The sequence below is a fragment of the Tachyglossus aculeatus genome, chromosome 22 (genome assembly GCF_015852505.1).
Source record: "Tachyglossus aculeatus isolate mTacAcu1 chromosome 22, mTacAcu1.pri, whole genome shotgun sequence".
In the NCBI taxonomy this organism is placed as follows: Eukaryota; Metazoa; Chordata; class Mammalia; order Monotremata; family Tachyglossidae; genus Tachyglossus; species Tachyglossus aculeatus.
The window spans coordinates 33,956,344-33,980,644 of NC_052087.1; the positions used below are offsets into that span (position 1 = coordinate 33,956,344).

The following is a 24,301-nucleotide window of genomic DNA, read 5'->3' on the forward strand; positions in this document are numbered from 1 at the left end:
CTAGACAGGGACACCTCTTTCTCTTCTTGACTTCTGTTTCTTGCCCCAAATTCACCTGCCTTCTCTGTCCCCTCTTTTTTTTTTTTGCCTGGAGAATCACCCTGACTTGAGCCAGCCCTGGCTGGACCAGTTAAGGAAAGCAAAGTTTGAATCTACACCAGAGCAGACATTTAGTGAAGGAAGTACCCCGTGCAAATAGGTGAGAGCTTTTTACCTTCTTAAGATGGGATCTGTTCAGGCCAATATTTCATCCAAACTCCTGCTTTGAACCAGAGGATTCTCCTGTTTTGACAGGAGGGGCTTCTGTCAAATGATTCCCATTTCTCTAATGTTGGGTCATCCACTCTCCCGTCCTGAACATTCCCTCAAGCTGGGGTAGGTGAGCTATTTGAAGCTAAACGATGCAGTCAGCCTTGGAAAAGTTAACCTGGCATGGACATGGCCCTTTTATTTTGTTCAATCCTATCTTTGGCATAGGGTTCTCAGACCATCATATCGATCTTCACAGTGAATTTGGACTCCATTCCAATTTGCATCCATACATTTTGCATGTACATCACATACACTTTGCACACTCCCTTGGTGTAGACTTCGAATTAAGTGAGTGTTTGAAGATCCGAGTCAAGCCAGAGCTCCTTCAAACTAGCACCTGCAGGCAGGGAGGGATTGAGAGTGGTGAATAGTTTTATGTTTCAGATGCTGGGACAAGTCAGTGTGAGGCAGCAACTTCCAAACCCCTCACAGAGGGCTCAAAGGAATTAATGACATGTAGGAAACACATTCCTACCCTCAATTCTGTTGTACCGGACTCTCCCAAACACTTAGAACAGTCCTCTGAACATAGTGAGCATTCAATAAATACCACTGATCGATAGCCTCCTTCAGCTTCATCAGGGCCTCTTTGATCTCCTTGTTTCTCAGGCTATAAGCGATAGGGTTCAACGTGGGGATCATGGCTCCATAGAACACGGATGCCACTTTGCCTTGGTTCGTGGAATGACTGCCACTGGGATGGAGGTATGCAAAGAGGCCAGTGCCATAGAAGAGGGTGACGACCATCAGGTGAGAGGCACAGGTGCTGAATGCCTTTGATCTCCCTTTGACAGGACGGATCTTCACCATGGTGGTAATGATATATAAATAGGAGATGAGAACAATGAGCCCCGATATCCCCCCAGTAATGAAAACCATCAGCCAGTTCACCACTTTACTGATAAAGGAATTGGAACAGGACAAGTCCAGGAGGGGAGGCAGGTCACAGAAGAAGTGATGGATAACGTTTGGTCCACAGAAACGGAGCTGGAATATGGAGCTCGTTTCGACCAAGCTCGTGAGGAATCCCCCCAGATGGGCAGAGACTACCATCTGAGCACAGAAGGTCGGAGTCATGGTGGCCTGGTACCACAGTGGGTCACAAATGGCGACATAGCGGTCGTATGCCATAGCAGCCAGGAGGCAGCACTCTGTGCCTGCCATGTCAACAAAGACAAAACACTGAACGGTACAACCCACAAGAGAGATGGTTTTCTGCTCCTTGAAGAAGTCGGAGAGCATTTTTGGGACCACGGAGGAAGAGTAGCAGATGTCTACAAAGGACAGGTGACTGAGGAAGAAGTACATGGGGGTGTGGAGATGGGAGGTGGTCCTGATTAGGGTGATGAGGCCAAGGTTCCAGCTTAAGGTCATGAGGTAAATCGCCAAGAACACCCCAAAGAGGAGCCCCTGCAGCTGTGGATGCTCAGAGAATCCCAGCAGGATGAAATTGGTCACGTTTGTAGAATTCCTTCTCCCAACCATTTGTGAATGACCACTTGTGTCTGCAAGAAAAGAGTGATTTCTAGGGCAGTGAGGATCCAAATGAACATACCTTGTGAATAGAACCTTTCATGGAGTCTTAGTTTATTGGTCCATTTCAATTCAGTTCAGTTCAGTTGTAATTACTGAGTGCTTACTGAGTGCAAAGCCCACAGAAACGCTCTAGGCATGTCACCCCCCTCCTCAAAAATCTCCAGTGGTTGCCTATCAACCTTCGCATGATGCAAAACTTCTCACTTTTGGCTTCAAAGCTCTCTATCACCTTGTCCCCTCCTACCTCACTTCCCTTCTCTCCTTCTACAGCCCAGCCCACACACTCCGTTCTTCTGCCGCCAATGTCCTCACTGTGCCTCGTTCTCACCTGTCCCGCCGTCAACCACTGGTCCACATCCTAGCTTTGGCCTGGAATGCCTTCCCTACTCACATCTGCCAAACTAGCTCTGTTCCCTCTTCAAAGCCCTACCGAGAGCTCACCTCCTCCAGGAGGCCTTCCAAGACTGAACCCCCTCCTCCCCTCGCCCCTCCTCCCTCCCTCTGCTCTACCCCCTTCCCTGCCCCACAGCACTTTTGTATATTTGTACATATTTATTACTCTATTAATTTTATTAATGTGTATAAATCTATAATTCTATTTATCTGTTTTTTATGCTATTGATGCCTGTCTACTTGTTCTGTTTTGCTGTCTGTCTCCCCCTTCTAGACTGTGAGCCCATAGTTGGGTAGGGATTGCCTCTATCTCTTGCCGAATTGTACTTTCCAAGCGCTTAGTACAGTGCTCTGCACACAGTAAGCACTCAGTAAACATGACTGAATGATTGAATGAAAGCACTGTACTAAGCACCTGGGAGAGTACAATAAAACAATAAGCAGACACATTTCCTGCCCCATGATGAGCTTATAGTCTAGAGAGGGAGACAGGCATTAATATAAACAAGTAAATACATTACAGATATGTACATAAGTGCTGTGTGGCTGGGAGCAGGGATGAATAAATGGAGCAAATCAGTGCAACCTAGAAGGTAGTGGGAGAAGAGGAAAGCAGGGCTTAGTCAGGGAAGGCCTCTTGGAGGAGATATGCCTTCAGTAAGACTTTGAAGTGGGGGAGAGTAATTGTCTGTTGGATAGGAGGAGAGAGAGTGTTCCAGGACAGACGCAGGATGTGGGCAAGACTTCCATGGCGAAATAGATGAGATCGAGGTTCATTGAGAAGGTTAGAGTTAGAGGAGGGAAGTGTGCGGGCAATATTGTAGTAGGAGAGTAGTGAGGTGAGATAGGAAGTATTTTGTTCTCAATGAAGCCAACCTCAAAGTTGTGGGGTGGTCTTCTTTGAGAAGCAGAGAGTCCCAGTGGAAAGAGCACAGGCCTTGGAGTCAGAGAACTTGGGTTGTAATCCCAGCTCCACCACACTTGTCTTCTGTGTGACCTTGGGCAAGATACTTAACATCTCTATGTCTCAGTTACTCTATCTGCAAAAAAATGGGGATTAAAGCTGTGAGCCCCATGTGGGACATGGACTGTGTCCAACCCGATTAGCTTGTATCTACCCCAGTATGTACAATACCTGGCACATAGTAAACACTTAACAAATAGCAGAAAAGTCATTTTAGTAGATCCAAGAGGTCACCAGCATAACTGTTTTTAGTAATGATGGCCAAAGTGAGAGGTGACTTGGAGCTGCTAATGTTCAGGGGCTCCAAGTTTGGGCCAAACCATCTGAGGAGGGTCAGCCTGAAACCAGTTGTCACTGGACTCAGTCTAGGAGTGATGGGACTTAGGCCTTTGCAAGGACTTCGGCTTCTTAACCAAATCCCTTTCCTCTTTCCTTTCTCCCCCACCCTCCTGGGGAAAAGTGGCCCAAGAGTGAGTCTGGAAGTGACTTGGCTCTGCCTGGAGTCATCTGCTGGAAGCAATCTGCTTGGAGCCATCGTGGCTTAGTGGACAAAGCCCAGGCCTGTGATCCAGAAGGTCAAGGGTTCTAATCCTGGCTCTTCCACATGTCTGCTGTGTAACCTTGGGTAAGTCACTAAACTTCTCTGGGCCTCAGTTCTCTCATCTGTAAAATGGAGATTGAGTGTGAGCCCCATATGGTACAGGGACTGTGTCCGATCTGATTAACTTGTATCTATCCTAGTGCTTAGAACAATGCTTGGCACATAGTAAGTGGTTAACAAGTACCCTAATCATTATTATTATTATATAAGTTGGACTCACTTTGACCCCTGATCAAGAACAGTATATGGGAGGTGAGACAAGGGTCATCTCCCCATCTGTTCTCAGGTGGCCAAATTGCTTGTAACATTGAGAGCTCAGAAGGGAAATCAGCTTGACCGAATAAGTAGAGACACACATACACGCACGCATGCAAACCCCCCCCACCCAGATACAGAAATAACATTCATTTTTTTAAGAACTATGGTTTATAAACACATAAGCAGGGAGTCTGACTTGAAGCTAATGTAAACCAGATTGTGCAGAACTAAATACTTCGGTGGTTTTGTAGCTAGCAGTCAAGTTTTCTATTTATTGTTACAAGTAAAACCTCACATACAGAGACACAACTGAGTCAAAATCTGGTTTACATATCTCTAGTCCACCCCGAGAAATATGGCATTTCACCTCCAATAAAATGTGGGTTTGTAAAGCTAAATTTCAACTTGGCTTAGTTTGGGAGAAGGCAAAAGGGAAAGAACTAGAGAACCAGCCATCTTTTCTGCAAATGAAGCAGCGTGGCTCAGTGGAAAGAGCTCGGGCTTTGGAGTAAGAGGTCATGGGTTCAAATCTCGGCTCCGCCAATTGTCAGCTGTGTGACTTTGGGCAAGTCACTTCACTTCTCTGGGCCTCAGTTACCTCATCTGTAAAATGGGGATGAAGACTGTGAACCCCCTGTGGGACAACCTGATCACCTTGTAACCTCCCCAGTGCTTAAAACGGTGCTTTGCACATAGTAAGTGCTTAATAAATGCAATTATTATTATTATTATTAAATGCTTTAATGCTTCCAATGTAGAATAACGTTGCAATAATCAACTGACCTGGCTCAAGTGATAAGAAAACAATTCGTTCATTCATTCAGTCATATTTATGGAGTGCTTACTGTGTGCAGAGCCCTGTACTAAGCCCTTGGGAGAATACAATATAACTTGTCTTATGCTGTCGAGTCATCTCCGACCCTTAGCAACTCCATGGACACATCTTTCCCAGGACAGTCCACCTCCATCTGTAATCATTCTGGTAATGTATCCATAGAGATTTTTTGGTAAAAATACAGAAGCCCTGTACTAAGCACTTGGGAGAATACAATATAACTTGTCTTATGCTGTCGAGTCCTCTCCAACCCTTAGCAACTCCATGGACACATCTTTCCCAGGACATCCCACCTCCATCTGTAAACATTCTGGTAGTGTATCCATTAGAGTTTTTTTGGTAAAAATACAGAATTGATTTAGCATTGCCTCTTTCTGTGCAATAAACTTGTCTTCACCCTCGATTCTCTCCCATGTTGCTGCTGCCCAGCACAGGTGAGTTTTGACTTTTAGCAGATTGCTTTCCACTCGCTAGCCACTGCCCAAGCTAGGAATGGAATGGGTATGCTTCTGCTTGACTCTCCCTCCCGTAGTCGAGACTGGTAGAGAACTGGAAACTCTCCGGGTGCAACACTAAGAGGGGACAATATAACTATAAACAATGAAACCAGAAAAAATGTTGAGCAAGGAAGGATGCTAAGGTCAATGTTATTGTTATAATTTTCCCAGAGGGTGGCTGGATTCCTGGACTATGACTCCTTCCCCAACCTGGTCTAGATTCCCACTGTTGAGACAATACCTCAAGTTCTAGGAAATTGGGAGGAGGGGAGACTCTATCTTCCACCCCTTTAGCCTCACAGTCCCTCTAAACTATAAGCTACTAGTGGTCAGAGAAAGTGTCTACCAACTCTATCGGGCTGTATTCTCCCAAGTGCTTAGTACAGTGCTCGGCACACAGTAAGCGCTCGATGAACACGATTGACTGAGTGAGTGATTGATGGATAGATTAAATGCTCAATAAATGGGAAGCAGCATGGTCTAGAGGAAAGATCACAGACCTGGAAATCAGAGGACCTGTGTTCTCATTCCGGTTCTGCCACTTGAATGATCTTGGGCAAGTCACTTTACTTCTTTGCCTCAGTTCCCTCATCTGCAAAATGGGAATTCAATACCTGTTCTCCCTCCTGTGAGCCCCATGTGGGACATGATTTTCTTGTATCTACCCCAGCACTTAATACACATAGTAAGTGCTTAACAAATACCATTATTGTCATAAATAATTAATAACTATTATTATACTTAGTAACAATAAATGCCATTTATTGATTTAGGTGGAGGGCTGGGCCATCCGACAGGAGCATTTCCCCAGGCAACTCAAGGTTAGATCTCCCCAGAAGCAACATTCCCAGGAGGTATTGAATAATAATAATGGCATTTATTAAGCACTTACTATGTGCAAAGCACTGTTCTAAGTGCTGGGGAGATTACAAGGTGATCAGGTTGTCCCACAGGGGGCTCACAGTCTTAATCCCCATTTTACAGATGAGGTAACTGAGGCCCAGAGAAATGAAGTGACTTGCCCAAAGTCACACAGCTGACAATTGGCAGAGCTGGGATTTGAACCCCTGACCTCTGACTCCAAAGCCTGGGCTCTTTCCACTGAGCCACGCTGCCTCTGCAGGGCTGGGAAGGGTTAAGGCTAGGAAGTGAAAGGATTAGAAATGGCTGGGCTGGGAAGTCAGTCAGTCAATTATATTTATCATTCATTCATTCAATCGTATTTATTGAGCACTTACTGTGTGCAGAGCACTGTACTAAGCGCTTGGGAAGTCTAAGTTGGCAACATATAGAGATGGTCCCTACCCAACAGTGGGCTCACAGTCTAGAAGGGGGAGACAGAAAACAAAACAAAACATATTAACAAAATAAAATAATTAGAATAAACATGTACAAATAAAATAAATAGAGTAATAAATATGTACAAACATATATACATATATAAGGTGCTGTGGGGAGGGGAAGGAGGTAAGGCGGGGGAGGAGGGTGAGAGGAAGGAGCGGGCTCATTCTGGGAAGGCCTCCTGGAGGAGGTGAGCTCTCAGTAGGGCCTTGAAGGGAGGAAGAGAGCTAGCTTGGCAGATGTGCAGAGGGAGGGCATTCCAGGCCAGGGGGAGGACGTGGGCCGGGGGTCGACGGCAGGACAGGCAAGAACGAGGCACGGTGAGGAGATTAGCCCCTACTGTACTAAAGCTTGAGAGTGTACAATATAGCAATAAAACAGATGCATTCTCTGCCCACAGTGAGCTTACAGTCTACAGCAGGAGGCAGACATTAATACAAATAACTAAATTACAGATATATACATTAGTGCTCCCTTCTCAGGATCACACCTGGAGAGTACTCTGCCAGTACTATACCAGTCTCGGCTACGGGAGGGAGAGTCAAGCAGAGGCCTACCCACTCCATTCCTAGCTTGGGCAGTGGCTAGCGAGTGGAAGGCAATCTGCTACAAGTCAAATCTCACCTGTGCTGAGCAACAGTGGCATGGGAGAGAGTCCAGAGTGGAGACTCAATTTTATTGCCCGCAAGAAGGCAATGGTAGAGACAACTTCCATCTTTTTACCAAGAAAACTCTATGGATCCACTACCAGAACGATTGCAGATGGAGAGCGCGGCGTTCTGGGAGAGATATGTCCGTGGTGTCGCTATGGGTCGGAGGCGACTCCACAGCATGAGACAAGACAAGACTTCAGTGCTGTGGAGCTGGAATTGGGGATGAATAAAGCAGTGTGGCTCAGTGGAAAAGAACCCGGACTTTGGAGTCAAAGGTCATGGGTTCAAATCTAGGCTCTGCCAATTAGCTGTGTGACTTTGGGCAAGTCACTTCACTTCTCTGTGTCTCAGTTCTCTCATCTGTAAAATGGGGATGAAGACTGTGAGGCCCCCAGTGGGGCAACCTGATCACCTTGTAACCTCCCCAGCGCTTAGAACAGTGCTTTACACACAGCACTTAATAAATGCCATTATTATTATTATTATTATTATAAAGGGCAACACCGAAAGGAGTTGAAGAAGTGGTGTGGCTCAGAGCTGATGAGGCTAGGAAGTGACAAGGGTGGGAAGTGATGAAGCTGGGAAATGGTGGGATTGGGAAGTGGCAGGGCTGGGAAGTGGTAGGCTGCAGGACCTGACCCCTCAGCATCACCTCAAACACTTTCCTGGAATGTCTCCATGCAGGAAATGCCGGGAACACCCCACCCCACCAGGGTCACCACCGGGTCTTGGTGGGATAACTAGGTTTAGTAATCCTTGTTCTAAACATCAGTAAACGAAAGAGCATCACCCCTCACTAAGAAGTCTGGTCCCAATATAGAGCAACAGTGTCCTAGACATAACTTTCTCAGCCCTCTACATTGTAAGCTCCCTTTTTTATGGTATTTATTAAGTGCCTACTATGTGTTAGGCACTGTTCTAAATGCTGGGTTAGATACAAGTTAATCAGGCCAGATACAGTCCCTGTCCCATATGGGACTCACAGTCTAAATAGGAGAGAGAACAGATATTGAATCCCAATTTTGCAGTTGAAGATACTGAGGCACAGAGAAGTTAAGTGACTTGTCCAAGGTCACACAGCAGGCAAGCAGAAAAGCCGGGATTAGAACCATGTCCTTTGGTTCTGGGTCCATGTTTTATCCACTAGGCTATGCTGTTTCTCTTGTAAGCAGGAAATATGTCTGATAACTCTGGTCTATAGTAGTCTCCCAAACACTTAGTAAAGTGCTCTGCATAAAATAAGTGCTCAATACATACCATTGATTGATTGATTGATTCTCAAACATGGAATATGGCAATTTGAATTCAGAGCAGCAAATACAGTTCACAGAGGCCAGCACTTGGAATTCTGGGTGCAAAGGCATTTTCTAACAAGCTAGGATTCCTGTAAATTTTCCACCGATGAAATCAGGAAACTGGGATGGAATGTCCTTGCTTGCAGACACGATTGAGACAAAGCATGTTCAAATTCAGCAGAATGAGTCTACCTATCCACTGCACTGTGCTCCCTTAACTCAGGTAGCCAGGAAAACTCTTCTTGTTGCCACTTCCCCGATCAAGGTAAATACTCTGGGTTTAGATCTTCCTAGGACAACAGGGGGATTAACAAATATTTTTTTCAAAGGATGAGTGGGTAAAGAAATTCTAGCTGATTTTTGTCTTGTCGTCATATGCTGTTGTCGTCTCCGACCCTTAGCGATGCCATGAACACATCTCTCCCTGAACGCCCTTCATCTGTAATTGTTCTGAGAGTGTATACAGAGTTTTCTTGGTAAAAATATGGAAGTGGTCGACCATTGCCTCCTTCTGCACAGTAAACTTGAGTCTCCGCCCTCGACTCTCTCCCATCCCGCTGCTGCCCAGCACAGGTGAGTTTTGAGTTGTAGCAGATTGCCTTTCACTCACTAGCCACTGGCCCAGCTAGGAATGGAAAGAATAGGCCTCTGCTTGACTATCCCTCCTGTAGTCGAGACAGATAGAGTACTGGTAACTCTCCCGTGTGACCCTGAGAGGGGTAGCTGATTTTTAGGGAAGTTAAAAAGATATCCAGCGCTTAGTACAATGTCCGGCACATAGTAAGCACTTAACAAATACCATAATTATTATTATATCAAAACCCACACTCACAGCATCCTCCAGTTTCCCCTTAGGAGAGTCCAGTGAACCAGGCAAATGGGGTGGAGTTTCAGACCCTTTCTGTAACCATAAAGACACACTGGCATGTTCTGAGAAGGTTGGTTTGTGGAAAAAGGAAAAAATGAAAATCTGGTGGGGCAGGCATGGGATATATGAGAGGGAAAGAGACAGGGCATAATTTGGCCAGTAAGTCAACAAACATTTAACTTGTTGCTATGCATGACATTGTCAAATAAGTCAACAGTTGAAACTGTTTGAAGCATAATTTATAGAGCCACCCAATTCCTGGAAACAAAATTTTCTGAAAACTTCTCCAGAGAAATCACTAGTGAGCATAATAAAAATAACAAAGAAAACCTTAGAAATCCCTTGAAAAGAAGAGAAAGGGCAAACCGCACCACTTACTCAAATATTCCCCGCAAGAGCAATTTGGATTTTCTGTCAGAAAAGAGACTTCAGTAGATTTGGAGTGAGTTAGTTCTCTTCTGGCTCCTCAACCACTGCCCCCAGAATCCTGGAGGGAACTGAAAACTCAAAAGGCAGATAAATCAGTCTCTTCCCAAGGTTAATAGAGGGACAAGGTTTATATACTTTCTCATTTGATCTAAAATTCTGCAGTTTGGGTCTGGGGGGAAGAGGGTTTAAAAATGGCTGCCATCTCCTCAGAGATGTCCCCTCATCCTCCGGGATCCTGGGTAGAGAGAGGCCCTCTTACCATTCAAGTTTCCCTGAGAAGTAGGTGAATTGGGCTTATTCCTTCTTAGCCCCAGTCCATCATTTGCTTTTTACCTTTGCAGCACTGCTGAGGAATGGAGTCGGTACTGAAGGCTGAGAAACAGATATCTGGGTGGTTTAGATCAGGGAAAAGGAACTGTCCAGGGGAAAGAAACAACTGAACGGATGGTTTTCCCCAGGGCTTTTCTTCTCCTATTCTGCAGCTCAGGTCATTAGAATACCTTATCGGAGGCTAACAGAGACTTATTCTACAATGAAAGAGCAAATTTCCATTGAAATCTGTATAAATGGAGACAGTCTTCTGACCCTAGTCCTCATCACAAATGCCAAGGGCTGAAAATGAAGTCGTCTAGTGGACCTTGGGTTCTAATCCCGGTTCTGCCATTTTGTCTGTTGTGTGACCCTGGGCGAGTCACTTCACTTCTCTGTGCCCCCTTTTTTATTATCAAGTGCCATTCAGTCGTTTCCGACTCATAGCAACTCTACGGATATATTTTCTCCAGAACATCCTGTCTTCTGCTGTAATCCGTTACCTTGCTAACGGTTCTTCAGTTGTCGTTGTTATGGTTTCTATCCATCTAGCTGCTGGTCTGCCTCTTCCACGTTTTCCCTGGACTTTTCCTAGCATTCATGTCTCCTCCAGAGAATGTGTCCTCCTGATTATGTGTCCAAAATACGCTAATCAAAGTAGAGTCATTTGTATTTCCAAAGACCACTTTGGCTTAATTTGCTCCAAAATTCATTTTGCTTGTTTTTCTGGCAGGCCATGGTATTCACAATAACCTTCTCCAACACATTTCAAAATAATCAATGTTGTCTTTTCACTGTACCTTGTTACATCACAGACTTGACAGTTTGTATTTTTGTGGCAATTTTTACAATAGCATGTTTCATGACTTTTTCCAGGCTCTTCATAGCAAATCTTCCTAACCTCAATCTTGGGCATATTTGTTGACTACTAGTTCCTTTTATTATTGATTATTGATCCCAGGAGAGAAAAATTACCAACTATTTCAATCTTCTCTCCATCCACTACAAATGTGTTAAAACTTCCAGCTTTCATGATTGTTTTCTTGACATTCTTCCTCATCCATCTTAGTGTCAAGAGCCCGGGCTTGGGAGTCAGAGGACATGGGTTCTAGTCCCAGCTCTGCCACTTGTCTGCTGTGTGACTTTGGGCAAGCCACTTAACGTCTCTGTGCCTCAGTTACCTCATCTGTAAAATGGGGATGAAGACTGTGAGCCCTATGTGGGGCAACCTGATTGCCTTGTATCTACCCCAGCGCTTAGAATAATAATAATAATGATGATGGCATTTGTTAAGTGCTTACTATGTGCAAAGCACTGTTCTAAGTGCTGGGGAGGATACAAGATAATCAGGTTGTCCCACGTGGGGCTCACAGTCTTAATCCCCATTTTACAGATGAGGTCACTGAGGCACAGAGAAGTTGTGCTTTGTCCAAAGTCTCACAGCTGACAAGTGGCGGAGCCGGGATTAGAACCCATGACCGCTGACTCCCAAGCCTGGGCTCTTTCCACTGAGCCACGCTGCTTCTCTAAGAGGGCTTGGTACATAGTAAGCGCTTAACAAATACCATAATTATTATTATTATTATCTGTACAATGGGGATTAAGACTGTGAGCCCCATGAGGGGCTGTGTCCAACCTGATTATCTTGTATCTACCATAGCGCTTAGTACAGTGTGTGGCTCAGAGTAAGTGCTTAACTACCACCACAAAAAAAAAAACAAAAAACAGGGTATCTGAGGGGGATAGTCCTGCCTGAGGACTTGGGCAAAAATCTCCAGGCCTTCATCATCCAAGCCACCCCTCATCTGACCTTCGCTTGGGCTGCAGCATCCGAAGACACTGGGAGTCCCAGCTTGACTGGGTAGGGACTGTCTCCATATGTTTATTTTTATTATTTATTTTATGTATTTTATTTTATTTTATTTTATCTATTTATTTTATTTTGTTAGTATGTTTGGTTTTGTTCTCTGTCTCTCCCTTTTAGACTGTGAGCCCAATGTTGGGTAGGGACTGTCTCTATATGTTACAAATTTGTACTTCCCAAGCACTTAGTACAGTGCTCTGCACATAGTAAGCGCTCAATAAATACAATTGATGATGATGATGATGATATGTTGCCAACTTGTACTTCCCAAGTGTTTAGTACAGTGCTCTGCACACAGTAAGCGCTCAATAAATACGACTGAATGAATAAATGGAAGTGAACCTAGACAGTCCCCCTGAGGCCATTGGCTCTGGCACTGCATCCTTGCCCCTGGAGAAGGTGGCAGCTGGCCCAGAATCTGGGAAAAAGTCAGCGATGGCCAAAATCTGGTGGGAAAAATGTATACAACCAAGGAGCAGCCTGCCAGCAAGACTCATGGATGCTAGAAGAGGGAGTGTGGGAGAGAACCCCAGAAGGAAGAACCCAGGCCCCCATTCTCCCAGAGTCTGGTCTGAAGTGGGCAAACCATTTTTGAGCACCAAAGCCAAGCAGGAGGGAGAAGGCAGTAGTTGGGAACAAATGTTGAACTTGTTTTGTTGGCAGGACTCCAGCTTCTGCTTCATTCCTGGCTCTTAAATAATAATAATAGTAATGATATCTTCCCTTCAAAGCCCTATTGAGAGCTCACCTCCTCCAGGAGTCCTTCCCAGACTGAGCCCCTTCCTTCCCCTCCCCATCCCCCCGGCCCTACCTCCTTCCCCTCCTCACAGCACCTGTATATATGTTTTTACGTATTTATTACTCTATTTTATTTGTACATATTGATTCTATTTATTTTATTTTGTTAATATGCTTTGTTTTGTTGTCTGTCTCCCCCTTCTAGACTGTGAGCCCACTGTTGGGTAGGGACCGTCTCTATATGTTGCCAACTTGTACTTCCCAAGCGCTTCGTACAGTGCTCTGCACACAGTAAGTGCTCAATAAATACCATTGAATGAATGAATGAATGATATCTGTTAAGTGCTTACTATGTGTCAAGCACTGTTCTAATCCCTGGGGTAGATACAAAGTAGGTTGTCCCACATGGGTCTCACAGCCTTAATCCCCATTTTACAGATGAGATAACTGAGGCATGGAGAAGTTAGATGACTTGCCCAAGATCACACAGCAGACAAGCGGCAGAGCGGGGATTAGAACCACGTCTTTCCAAGGCCCTACTGAGAGCTCACCTCCTCTAGGAGGCCTTCCCAGACTGAGCCCCTTCCTTCCTCTCCCCCTCGTCCCCCTCTCCATCCCCCTCATCTTACCTCCTTCCCTTTCCCACAGCACCTGTATATATGTATATATGTTTGTACATTTTTATTACTCTATTTATTTTACTTGTACATATCTATTCTATTTATTTTATTTTGTTAGTATATTTGGTTTTGTTCTCTGTCTCCCCCTTTTAGACTGTGAGCCCACTGTTGGGTAGGGACTGTCTCTATATGTTGCCAACTTGTACTTCCCAAGCACTTAGTACAGTGCTCTGCACACAGTAAGCGCTCAATAAATATGATTGATTGATTGATCTTTCACATCCCCAGCTCCAGTATCAGCTTATTTCCAGAAATTCAAAGATGGGGTTCTAAGAGGTTGCTGATACTATCTCCCTCTCCCGAGCAGGGCTAAATCCCTGTGCTGTGTGCCTCCACTTCCCCATGTAATTCTTGACCTCCCTTTCCCTCCTCGGCTGTGCATACCATGAACAAATCCCTCCAGCTGCAACCTTCTGGGCCTTGGTTTTGAGAGCCAACTGGTCACTCCAGCTGTATGCAGGGAATCAGTAAAGAGGTGGAATGTGGAGTGAGGGGTGAGGAGTTTATGTGGGATGGAGAGCGCCAATAGCCACCGGATACTAAGGACCAACCAGCTCTGCTGCTTGCCTGCTGTGTGACCTTGGGCAAATTAACTTCACTTCTCTGTGCCTCTGTTTTCTCAGGGATTGGTTACCTCTTCTCCCTCCTATTGAGACTGAAACAGAGGTGGGACAAGAACTGTGAATCATTCAATCAATTGTATTTACTGAGTGCTTACTGTGCGCTAAGTGCTTGGGAGAGTACAATGTAACAATATATATGAGCTGCCAGTCGGGGGTGGGGGAGCAGACATTTATATAAATAAGTAAATTATGGATACGTATGTAAGGGTTGTGGGGTTGCTGGGGTGAACAAAGGGAGACTATCAGGTGATTGACCAATTTTTTTATCTACCCTAGAGCTTAGTTCAATGCCTGGCCCATAGTCAGCTCTTAACAGATACCATAGTTATTATAATTATTATTGTTACTGTTATTCTTACCGTTATTATTTATTAGGATTAAGTCCTCTTAGTCTTGTTAGGTCAAAATGACCTAGGGTTTTGAAACTTTAAGGAGGCACACCTGAACGGGAACTAATAGTAGATTGGAATCCCTCAAGGGCACAGTTACACGTGGGTCATTAATTAATTAATTAATTCATTCATTCCTTCAACCAACTGTATTTATTGAGTGCTTACTGGGTGCAGGGCACTGTGCTAAGCGCTTGAGAGAGCACAATATAATAATAAACAGACACATCTCTGCTCACAACAAGCTTATAACCTGCAACTAATAATAATAATAATAATAATGATGATATTTTTAAGCACTTACTATGTGCCATGCACTGCTCTAAGAGCTTGGGAGATACAAGCTAGTCAGGTTATCCCATGTGGAGCTCACAGACCTAATCCCCATTTTACAGATGAGGTAACTGAGGCACAGAGAAGTTAAGCGGCTTGCCGAAAATCACACAGCAGACAAGCGGCAGAGTAGGGATTAGAGCCCACGTCCTCTGACTCCCAACCCCAGGCTCTTTCCACTAAGCCACGTTGCTTTGTGCCCTGGTGACCTGAAGATTTATTTTTATGGTATTTGTTAAACACTTACTATGTGTCAAACACTGTTCTAAGTGCTGGGGGTAGATACAAGTTAATTAGGTTGGACACGGTCTCTGTATCCAAGAATTTATTGTGACCAGATGGGCAGTTTTTGTTTCAGCTCCATCATAAAATGGTTTACAGGGGTCTTAAAACTGTTACAGTGAGAAACAGCATGGCCTAGTGGAAAGTGTACGGGGCTGGGAGTCAAAGGACCTGGGTTCTAATCCCAGTTGTGCCACTTGTCTGCTGTGTGACCTTGGGAAAGTCACTTAACTTTTATTTTTTAATGTTATCTGTTAAACACTTACTATGTGCCATGAACTGTTCTAAGTTCTGGGGTAAATACAAGGTTGGACATGGTCCATAGCTCACATGAGGCTAACAATCTTAATCCCCAGCTTAAAGATGAAGTAACTGAGGCATAAAGACGCAATTTTGTCAGATGAGAGTAGGATACCAGAATGGTCACCGCTTCAACAGCGCTGACCATGAGGTATCTCGCTCCTTGGGTAACAAAGACATCAGAGCAAGAAATCACCACCTCCAGATGGAGGTAGCAGAAAAATGGGTAGGGTATTAGGGTCATAGAAATGGAGACAGAATATAATAACTGTTTCCAATGAGGCCCTGAGGAAGCCATTTAGGAGATTTTTGAGGAAGTCACTGGAGATGAATAAAGCACTATGTCAACCTTTTGTTCCTGATCTATCCCAAGGGTTGGGATCCCCATTGTTTCTGAATAAATGCATCAACACTAATGCTGCACTGATCTCCATGACTGGCCTAATTTAATAGCAAAAAAATCAACTACCATCCCCACATACAGTGTCCGGGCCATAACTGTCACATAGAAAGAGCTTAAATACCATGAAAAATGTGAATAATTGAATAAATAAATGAATAAATCCTCTAGACCGCAAGCTCTTCTAGTCTGTAAGGTTGTTGTGGGCAGGTAAAATATCTCTCAATACTGTTGTTATTGTACTCTCCCAAGTGTTTAGTACAGTGCCCTGCACACAGCAAGTGTTCAATAAATATGATTAATTGAGATTCATTCATTCAATCGTATTTATTGAGAACTTACTATGTGCATAGCACTGTACTAAGCGCTTGGGAAGTACAAGTTGGCAACATATAGAGACTGTCCCTACCTGACAACGGGCTCACAGTCTAGAAGGGGGAGACAGACAACAAAACAAAACATATTAACAAAATAAAATAGAGTAAATATGTACAAGTAAAATAGAGTAATAAATATGTACAAAGATATATACATATGTACAGGTGCTGTGGGGAGGAGAAGGAGGTAAGGTGGGGGATGGGGAAGGGTAGGAGGGGGAGAGGAAGGAGGGGGCTCAGTGTGGGAAGGCCTCCTGGAGGAGGTGAGCTCTCAGTAGGGCTTTGAAGGGAGGAAGAGAGCTAGCTTGGCGGATGTGCAGAGGGAGGGCATTCCGGGCCAGGGAGAGGACATGGGCCAGGGATCGACGGCGGGACAGGAGAGAACGAGGCACAGTGAGGAGGTTAGCGGCAGAGGAGTGGAGGGTGCGGGGTGGGCTGGTGAAGGAAAGAAGGGAGGTGAGGTAGGAGGGGGCGAGGTGATGGACAGACTTGAAGCCGAGAGTGAGGAGGTTTTGCCTGATGCGTAGGTTGATTGGTAGCCACTGGAGATTTTTGAGGAAGCCACTGGAGATGAATAAAGCACTTTGTCATCCATTTGTTCCTGATCTATCCCAAGGGTTGGGATCCCCATTGTTTCTGAATAAACGCATCAACACTAATGCTGCACTGATCTCCATGACTGGCCTAATTTAATAGCAAAAAAATCTATGTTTTGAGTAACATCCCCATCAGCAGATATCTCTCCTACCTTCCCTTCTGTTTTAGGGAGCAGTTCCATGGATGGCAATAGGAATGTCACTAAAGTGACCACATTCATCCTTTTGGGGAGTCCCAGAGCTTCAGGGTCTCATCTTTGGGGTGTTCTTGTTGATGTGCTGGACCCTTGGCCTTATCAGCCTGATTAGGACCGACTCCCATTTCCACAACCCCAAGTACTTCTTCCTCAGTCACTTGTCCTTCATAGACATCTGCTGCTCTTCTTTGGTGGTCCCGAAGACCCTCTCTGCCTTCTTCTAGAAGCCAAAGACTATTTCCTTCAAGGACTGTGCCGCTCAGTTCCTTTCCTTTGCTGGCATGGGCAGCACGCTCTTTCCACTTGGCCCCTCTGCTTCTCTATACTATTCCATTCTTCTCCATTCATTCTATCATCCCTTCTTTCATTCACACATTCATCATTTCAAGAGTCTGAGGGTTCCTAGGGTGTGTTTAGCACTCTACTGGGAGCAATAGGGTGGGATGTGACACAGAGAAGATACAGCCTCTGACTTCAGGAGGCTTGCAATCTGATACAGGCAAAGAGAAAATCAAGCAAAGAGAAAATCAACAGCTAAGATCTCCAAGGATAAGTAGTGAAATAAACAATTGCCCGTGAAAATGAGGACTTTTGCATTGCACAGTTTTGTGAGATTTCTCCTCTTAGGAAGGATCCTTATTGACGTCTTTACAAAATGTTCACATTTAACCCTGGCAAATTGCAAATGACAGGACTTAAAATTGTATACTATTTCTTAATAAAGAGCACTTCATCTTTTGGTGTGGCTTGGCCCTTATGCATGAAGAATCCTAAAAGAGAGAGTGGGAGTTCATAAAATAGCTGCACTTAGGAAGAAGCAGAGACAGGAGACTCTAGAGAGCTAGTATTATGTAGCTCAAAAGGCAATCTGGTTTCTTTCAAAGGTTTGGTAACAATCATAAACTGTTTACTTTGGCCATTCTTCAATAGAATTAAACCCAGATCAGCAAAATCTGAGTGATTCATTTAAACTCTACACCACGTCATTTTTCTGTTTCTCTGTTCTGACTCTACACACCGATTGATCCACATCTGACATACCCATATTTCATTATTCATTTTTATGGTATTTGTAAGTGTTTATAGTATGCCAAGCACTGTACTAAGCACTGGGATAAATACCGATAATCAGGTCAGACACAGTCCCTGTCCCACATGCGGCTCACAGTCTTAATCCCCATTTTACAAATGAGGTAACAGAGACACAGAGAAGTTAAGTAACTTGTTCAAGGTCACACAGCAGACAAGTGGCAAAGCAGGGATTAGAAGTACGGTCCTTCTAACTACCAGGGCCTCTAACCACTAGACCATGCTACTTCTCTTATTGATACATTTATTAATCAATGAATTCATAGTATACATTGATTTAATTTTAACAGTGATTGTTCAGCCGTGTAGATGTATCATCCCTTTTTATGAATAATAATAATACTGGTATTTGTTAGGTGCTTACCAGGTGCCAGGCACTATACTAAGCACTGGGGTAGACACACAAGATGGAAGGGAGAACAGGTATTGAATCCCCGTTTTACGTAGGAGGAAACTGAGACAAAAGAATTTAAGTGATTTGCCCAAAGTCACACAGTGGTCAAGGGTCAAAGCTGAGATTAGGATCCAGGTCTCTTGACTCTCAGGCCTGTGGTCTTTCCATTAGGCCACACTGCTTCACTCATTCTTTTTTCCATCAGTCTGAGAAATCGATAATAATAATAATAATAATAATAATGATTGTGGTATTTCTTAAGCGCTTACTATGTGCAAAGCACTGTTCTAAACGCTGGGGAGGTTACAAGGTGATCAGGTTGTCCCACGGTGGGCTCACAGTCTTAACCCCCATTTTACAGATGAAGCAACTGAGGCACAGAGAAGTTACGTGACTTGCCCAAAGTCACACAGCTGACAATTGGCGGAGCTGGGATTTGAACCCATGACCTCTGACTCCCAAGCCCGGGCTCTTTCCACTGAGCCACGCTGCTTCTCCAAAAATTTTATCTCAGCACTCCTAGATGATTTATTCTAAACCCTCCAGTGTATTTACAATTTTTTTAACTCTCATACCAGAGAGGGGATTAGAACACAGGCCTCCAGCCTTCCAAGGCTGTTACCTTTCCTCTAGGCCACCACAGATGTCCCAGGATATTGAATCCATCTCTTATTTTGTGAAAAGAACCTCGAGACAAGTTTTTTAAGAGAGAGGAGGGAGACAGACATGCGTTCCAGTATTATAATATTTCTTTTTGCTAGAATCAATATAGACTGTAAAACATGGAGATAAAATGGTTGACATAAGCTAATGGCACTCAAAAAACACCAATCAATCAATCGTATTTATTGAGTGCTTACTGTGTGCAGAGCACCAGAAACTGTAATGTTCAGATTGACAAATTTAAACCTGTAACAAAATGTAAAATGTGTGGACTCTTCTCCCCTTCTGTCTTCTAGTACTCTCTCTATCAATTGGTAGTATATATGTATATATGTTTGTACATATTTATTACTCTATTTATTTACTTATTTATTTTACCTGTACATATCTATTCTATTTATTTTATTTTGTTAGTATGTTTGGTTTTGTTCTCTGTCTCCCCCTTTTAGACTGTGAGCCCACTGTTGGGTAGGGACTGTCTCTATATGTTGCCAATTTGTACTTCCCAAGCGCTTAGTACAGTGCTCTGCACATAGTAAGCGCTCAATAAATACGATTGATGATGATAGTATTTATTGAGCATTTACCCTGTGCAGAGCACTGTCCTAAGGACTTGGGAGAGTACAGTAGAGTTTTAGATATTACCCGTGCCCTGACAGAGCTTATAGTCTGGTGGGAGAGGGGAGATATAGGTGCTAAAATGAATTATGGGTAGGGGAAGAAGCAGCTTAAAGATATGCACATGTGTGCTGAGGCAGGGAGAAAGTGAGCACTTAAATGATTGAGGAGTAAGGACTCAAGTACATAGGTGATAGGGGGTGAGGGGAGTAAGGTGGGCCTCCTAGAAGAGGTGATTTTAGGAGGATTCGGAGATGGGGAGAGTAGTGGCCTGACAGATAATGAAAGAAAAGGGGGTTCTGGGCTGTGAGCAATAGGTCAGAGGTGAGAGAGACAAGATCGAAGCACATCCAGAATAGTTTGACTTGAGCGAACTGGGGTGTAACGAGAGAAGAGCAAGAATAAGTAGAGGGAGAGAGCCGATTGACTGCCTTAAAGCCAGTTTCTGGAGTTTCTGCTGGAAAAGCCCCTGAGTCATCCAGCTCCTAATGGGAAGGCTGATTGCTATGGCAATGCCCTCTGACAGAGAGAGACCTCATCCCATTCCTGGAATGGAGAGGCTAAAGGAAATTGACACATTGATGAAATAGGGAAAACATTTTAAGTCCCATATTCTAAACAAGAATCTTTTTAGCCTCTATGGAAACATATGGAAACCTTAAAGATTTCCCTTTAAAATGACCTAGAAATGACACTCAACCTATTTCACTGGAAAAATGACAGCATAGCCTCCCCCTGAACCACAGGTTTTGATTTGTCCATGCCGTTTCAAGGGAAAAGACCCAGGGGCCTTGTCACATACACAGGTTGGATAAGCATCAGCCAAAGCAGGGAACAGAAAAGAACAGAATGTGGGGAAATACAAAGACTAAGGACAATCATGTTGGATGTTGAGAAGCAACTTGGCCTAGTGGAGAGAGCACAGGCCTGGGAGTTCGAAGGACCTGGGTTCTAGTCCTGGCTCTTCCACTTGTCTGCTGTGTGACCTTGGATAAGACACTTAAACTTCTCTATACCTCAGATATCTCATTTGTAAAAGGGGGATTAAGACTGTGACTGTATCCAACCTGATTATCTTTTATCTAACCCAACACTTAGAACAGCGCCCGGAACATAGTAAGGCCTTAAAAAATACCATTCAAAAAATGTTAGAAAAAAGAATAAGTAGCAGCGTGGCTTAGTTGAAAGAACATGGGTTTGGGAGTCAGAGGTCGTGGGTTCTAATGCTGGCTCCACCACTTACTAGCTGTGTGACTTTGGGCAAGTCACTTAACTTGCCTGTGCTTCAGTTATTCATCTGTAAAATGGGGATTGAGACTGTGAGCCCCATGTGGGACAACTTGATTACCTTGTATCTACCCCAGCACTTAGAACAGTGCTTGGCACATAGTAAGTGCTTAACAAACACCATCATTCTTATTATTACTATTATTATTATTATAAGTAGAGGTACTTAGACTTAGATGGGCCAATAAACTTGATAAACCTGATACACTTGTATGTACCCAAATGCTTGGAACAGTTCTTGACACATAGGAAGTGTTTAAAAAATACCATAAAATAAAACAAACCAGGTATGATCAGGATTTAAATGATCACCAAGGATACTAACTCCGCCTTGTAGCTCCCAGGGGATGACAAAATAAGGGAATTTTTAAAATAACAAAAAGGAGACCCGTTTATGGCCTCTTGGTGAACCCTTTGTCAGCTCCTCTAGACTGTAAGCTTGTCATGGGCGGGAAATGTGTCTGTTATACTGCATTCTGCCGAGTGCTTAGTAAAATGCTCTAAACACAGTAAAGCACTCAATAAATACAATTGACTGGCAAACTGACTGACTCAATGGAGAATTCTCTTTCGGGGACAGTTAACAGGAATTCAGAGTCTGTCAGAAAGGGGAAAGCGATTTCTTTGTGCAAAATTCAAGGCGCAGCTGAAGTTTCACATACTGTGGTCAAAATGATTGAATATAAACATGAATGTGAGTCAGAATATGAAGCATTTTCAGCCGGCACGATGATGTACTTCACGGATGAATAGTCATAGAGAAGCACGGCCTAAGTCACAGGGCCACTATGGCCATGTTCCCGGTGACCTATACAGCAAGCAGCTGGCAGATCTTTGGCCAAGAGGTAGTTTTTCCAGGATATTTGCCAATGGAGGTTCTAATGCTCTGCTTATAATTCTTTTAAAAGGAATCGGGTTTCGTCAGAGCACAGATACTTTATTGGGAAAGTCCCTCACCTCTCCCCATGCTCAGATCAACAGCCACATTTGAGATCTGGAAGATGTTTGAAAAATGATTTGGCTCCTAAATATCATTCCATAAACTATGTACGAGCAAGAAAGATGCATTTCCATTTAAGGCAGCAACTCTAAAAATTAAAATTATAGAAATATGGGAAGTTAGCCCAGACTTCTGGACAAATGGGATGGGATTTTCAATCCACATTCAAAATCAGCAGTCACAGTTGTTTTGGGTGGTGGCTCCCTAAGTACCACTCAGTGTAATACCCAAGGATGGAAGCCATTCACCTATTTGCTGGTCTGCATTTTGTTTTTATTTATCTTGGTATTGTGTTAAAAGAGCTTCTGGTATTTCAAATGCAGTATTGCCTAATGGACAGAGCATAGGACTGGGAATCGGAAAACCTGGATTCCAATCCCGATCTGCCTCTTGCCTGCTGGTAGTCTTGGACGAGTCATTTCTCTTTGTCTCAGTTTCCTCTTCTGTAAAATGGGGAATCAATACCCATTCTCCTTTACTTGTAGACTGTGAACCCCACACAGGCAGGGACTGTGTCTGACCTGATTAACCTGTATCTGTCTCCGTCCTGAGTACAATGCTCAGCATATAAGAAACACATAATAAATCCCACAGTGTTTTTTATTATCAAATGGGTCTTTTGAAGAAAGTACCAGTTTGACTAAAGATCAGTGGAGGTGAATTTACAAGAAAAGCCCTTGATAACGACTGTTGTCATGAGCCCTAAACATCTGGCAAATCTCTTGCTTTTAGGATTAGATTGGAGAGAGAGGATTGGGCTGTATTATCAGAACGTATTTCCTGATTAGCTTAATGGGTCCGAAAGTAAGAGATTGTTAAAAAGAAATGAGGGGTAGTCTGATTCAGATTCCTTCCTGGGTCCCTGGAAAGAGGATTTTGGAGAATGAGCTGGGAGGAGCATTCCACCACAAGGACCTCTCAGGATCTGGATCTGAGAGGGCCTGGATCCTCTCAGGAGACTAAAGCGGGTAATAATAATACTAATAAGAATAATGGCATTTATTAAGCACTTACTATGTGCAGAGCACTGTTCTAAGCACTGGGGAATTTACAAGGTGATCAGGTTGCCCCACGTGGGGCTCACACTCTTCATCCCCATTTTACAGATGAGGTAACTGAGGCCCAGAGAAGTTAAGTGACTTGCCCAAAGTCACACAGCTGACGAGTGGTGGAGCCGGGATTTGAACCCATGACCTCTGACTCCAAAGCCCGGGCTCTTTCCACTGAGCCACGCTGCTTCTCTGGGTAGCCTTGGAAATGTGGTTGCGAGGGGACTGCTTCTTGCTGGCAGTGAAGAGGAGTGTCAAGCAGCATGGCTTAGTCAGTAAAGCACAGGACTGGGAGTTAGAAGGACCTGGGTTCTAATCCCAGCTCCACCATGTGTCTGCTGTGTGAACTTGGGCAAGTCACTTCACTCTTCTAGACTGTGAGCCCACTGTTGGGTAGGGACTGTCTCTATATGTTGCCAACTTGTACTTCCCAAGCGCTTAGTACAGTGCTCTGCACACAGTAAGCGCTCAATAAATACAATTGATTGATTGATTGATTCTCTGGGCCTCAAGTTACCTCATCTGTAAAATGGGGATTAAAAGTGTGAGACCCAGGGGGACAAAGACTGTGCTTAGAACAGGGGTAAGCGCTTAAAAACTACCATAACTATTATTATTTCATTCATTCATTCAATCGTATTTATTGAGCACTTATTGTGTGCAGAGCACTGTACTAAGCGCTTGGGAAGTACAAATTGTATTTATCCAACGCCTCCTAGAAATGACAAAGAGAAACAAGGGAGTAGAATCACCCAGTTTTTCCTGAGTGAGGTTATCTGGAGTCAGCTTTCTGGCTTTTTCCATTCCAGAGGTTTGGACCTACTGGAGGAATTTCTTGGCTCCTGTCTCCCCACCCATCCTCCCCATTATGGGTCATGCTGTGGATGGTGACGGTTGACTGATTCATTCAATCTCACTCAGAAATGGAGGTTGAGGCAGTCGGGGAATGGGTCTACCAACTCTCAGTGGAAAGAGCATGGGCAATGGAGTCAGAGGTCATGGGTTCAAATCCCGGCTCCGCCAATTGTCAGCTGTGTGACTTTGGGCAAGTCACTTAACTTCTGTAAAATGGGGATTAAGATTGTGAGCCCCACATGGGACAACCTGATCGCCTTTTATCCCCCCAGCGCT

The 24,301-nt window shown here is 44.1% G+C and overlaps 1 protein-coding gene and 2 non-coding genes across 3 annotated transcripts; 1 reads left to right on the forward strand and 2 right to left on the reverse strand.

Moving 5' to 3' along the window:
• Positions 1 to 642: 642 nt before the first annotated feature.
• On the reverse strand, positions 643 to 1,797 carry LOC119944101 (olfactory receptor 5A1-like). The gene is made up of 2 exons (XM_038765321.1): positions 863 to 1,797; positions 643 to 649 (listed from the first exon to the last, which is right to left on the reverse strand). The coding sequence occupies exons 1-2, from the start codon at positions 1,795 to 1,797 to the stop codon at positions 643 to 645; spliced, it is 942 nt and encodes a 313-aa protein (XP_038621249.1).
• Positions 1,798 to 5,343: 3,546 nt separating this feature from the next.
• On the reverse strand, positions 5,344 to 5,481 carry LOC119944319. Its single transcript, XR_005455810.1, has one exon. It is a non-coding gene; the product is annotated as a small nucleolar RNA SNORA7 (small nucleolar RNA).
• A 1,728-nt stretch (positions 5,482 to 7,209) lies between these two features.
• Positions 7,210 to 7,351, forward strand: LOC119944379. The gene has a single exon (XR_005455863.1). It is a non-coding gene; the product is annotated as a small nucleolar RNA SNORA7 (small nucleolar RNA).
• Positions 7,352 to 24,301: the final 16,950 nt, after the last annotated feature.

What these genes read in the sequence shown, in the direction of transcription:
- LOC119944101 (XM_038765321.1), bottom strand. Translation starts at nt 1,797, where the DNA reads ATGGTTGGGAGAAGGAATTCTACAAACGTGACCAATTTCATCCTGCTG.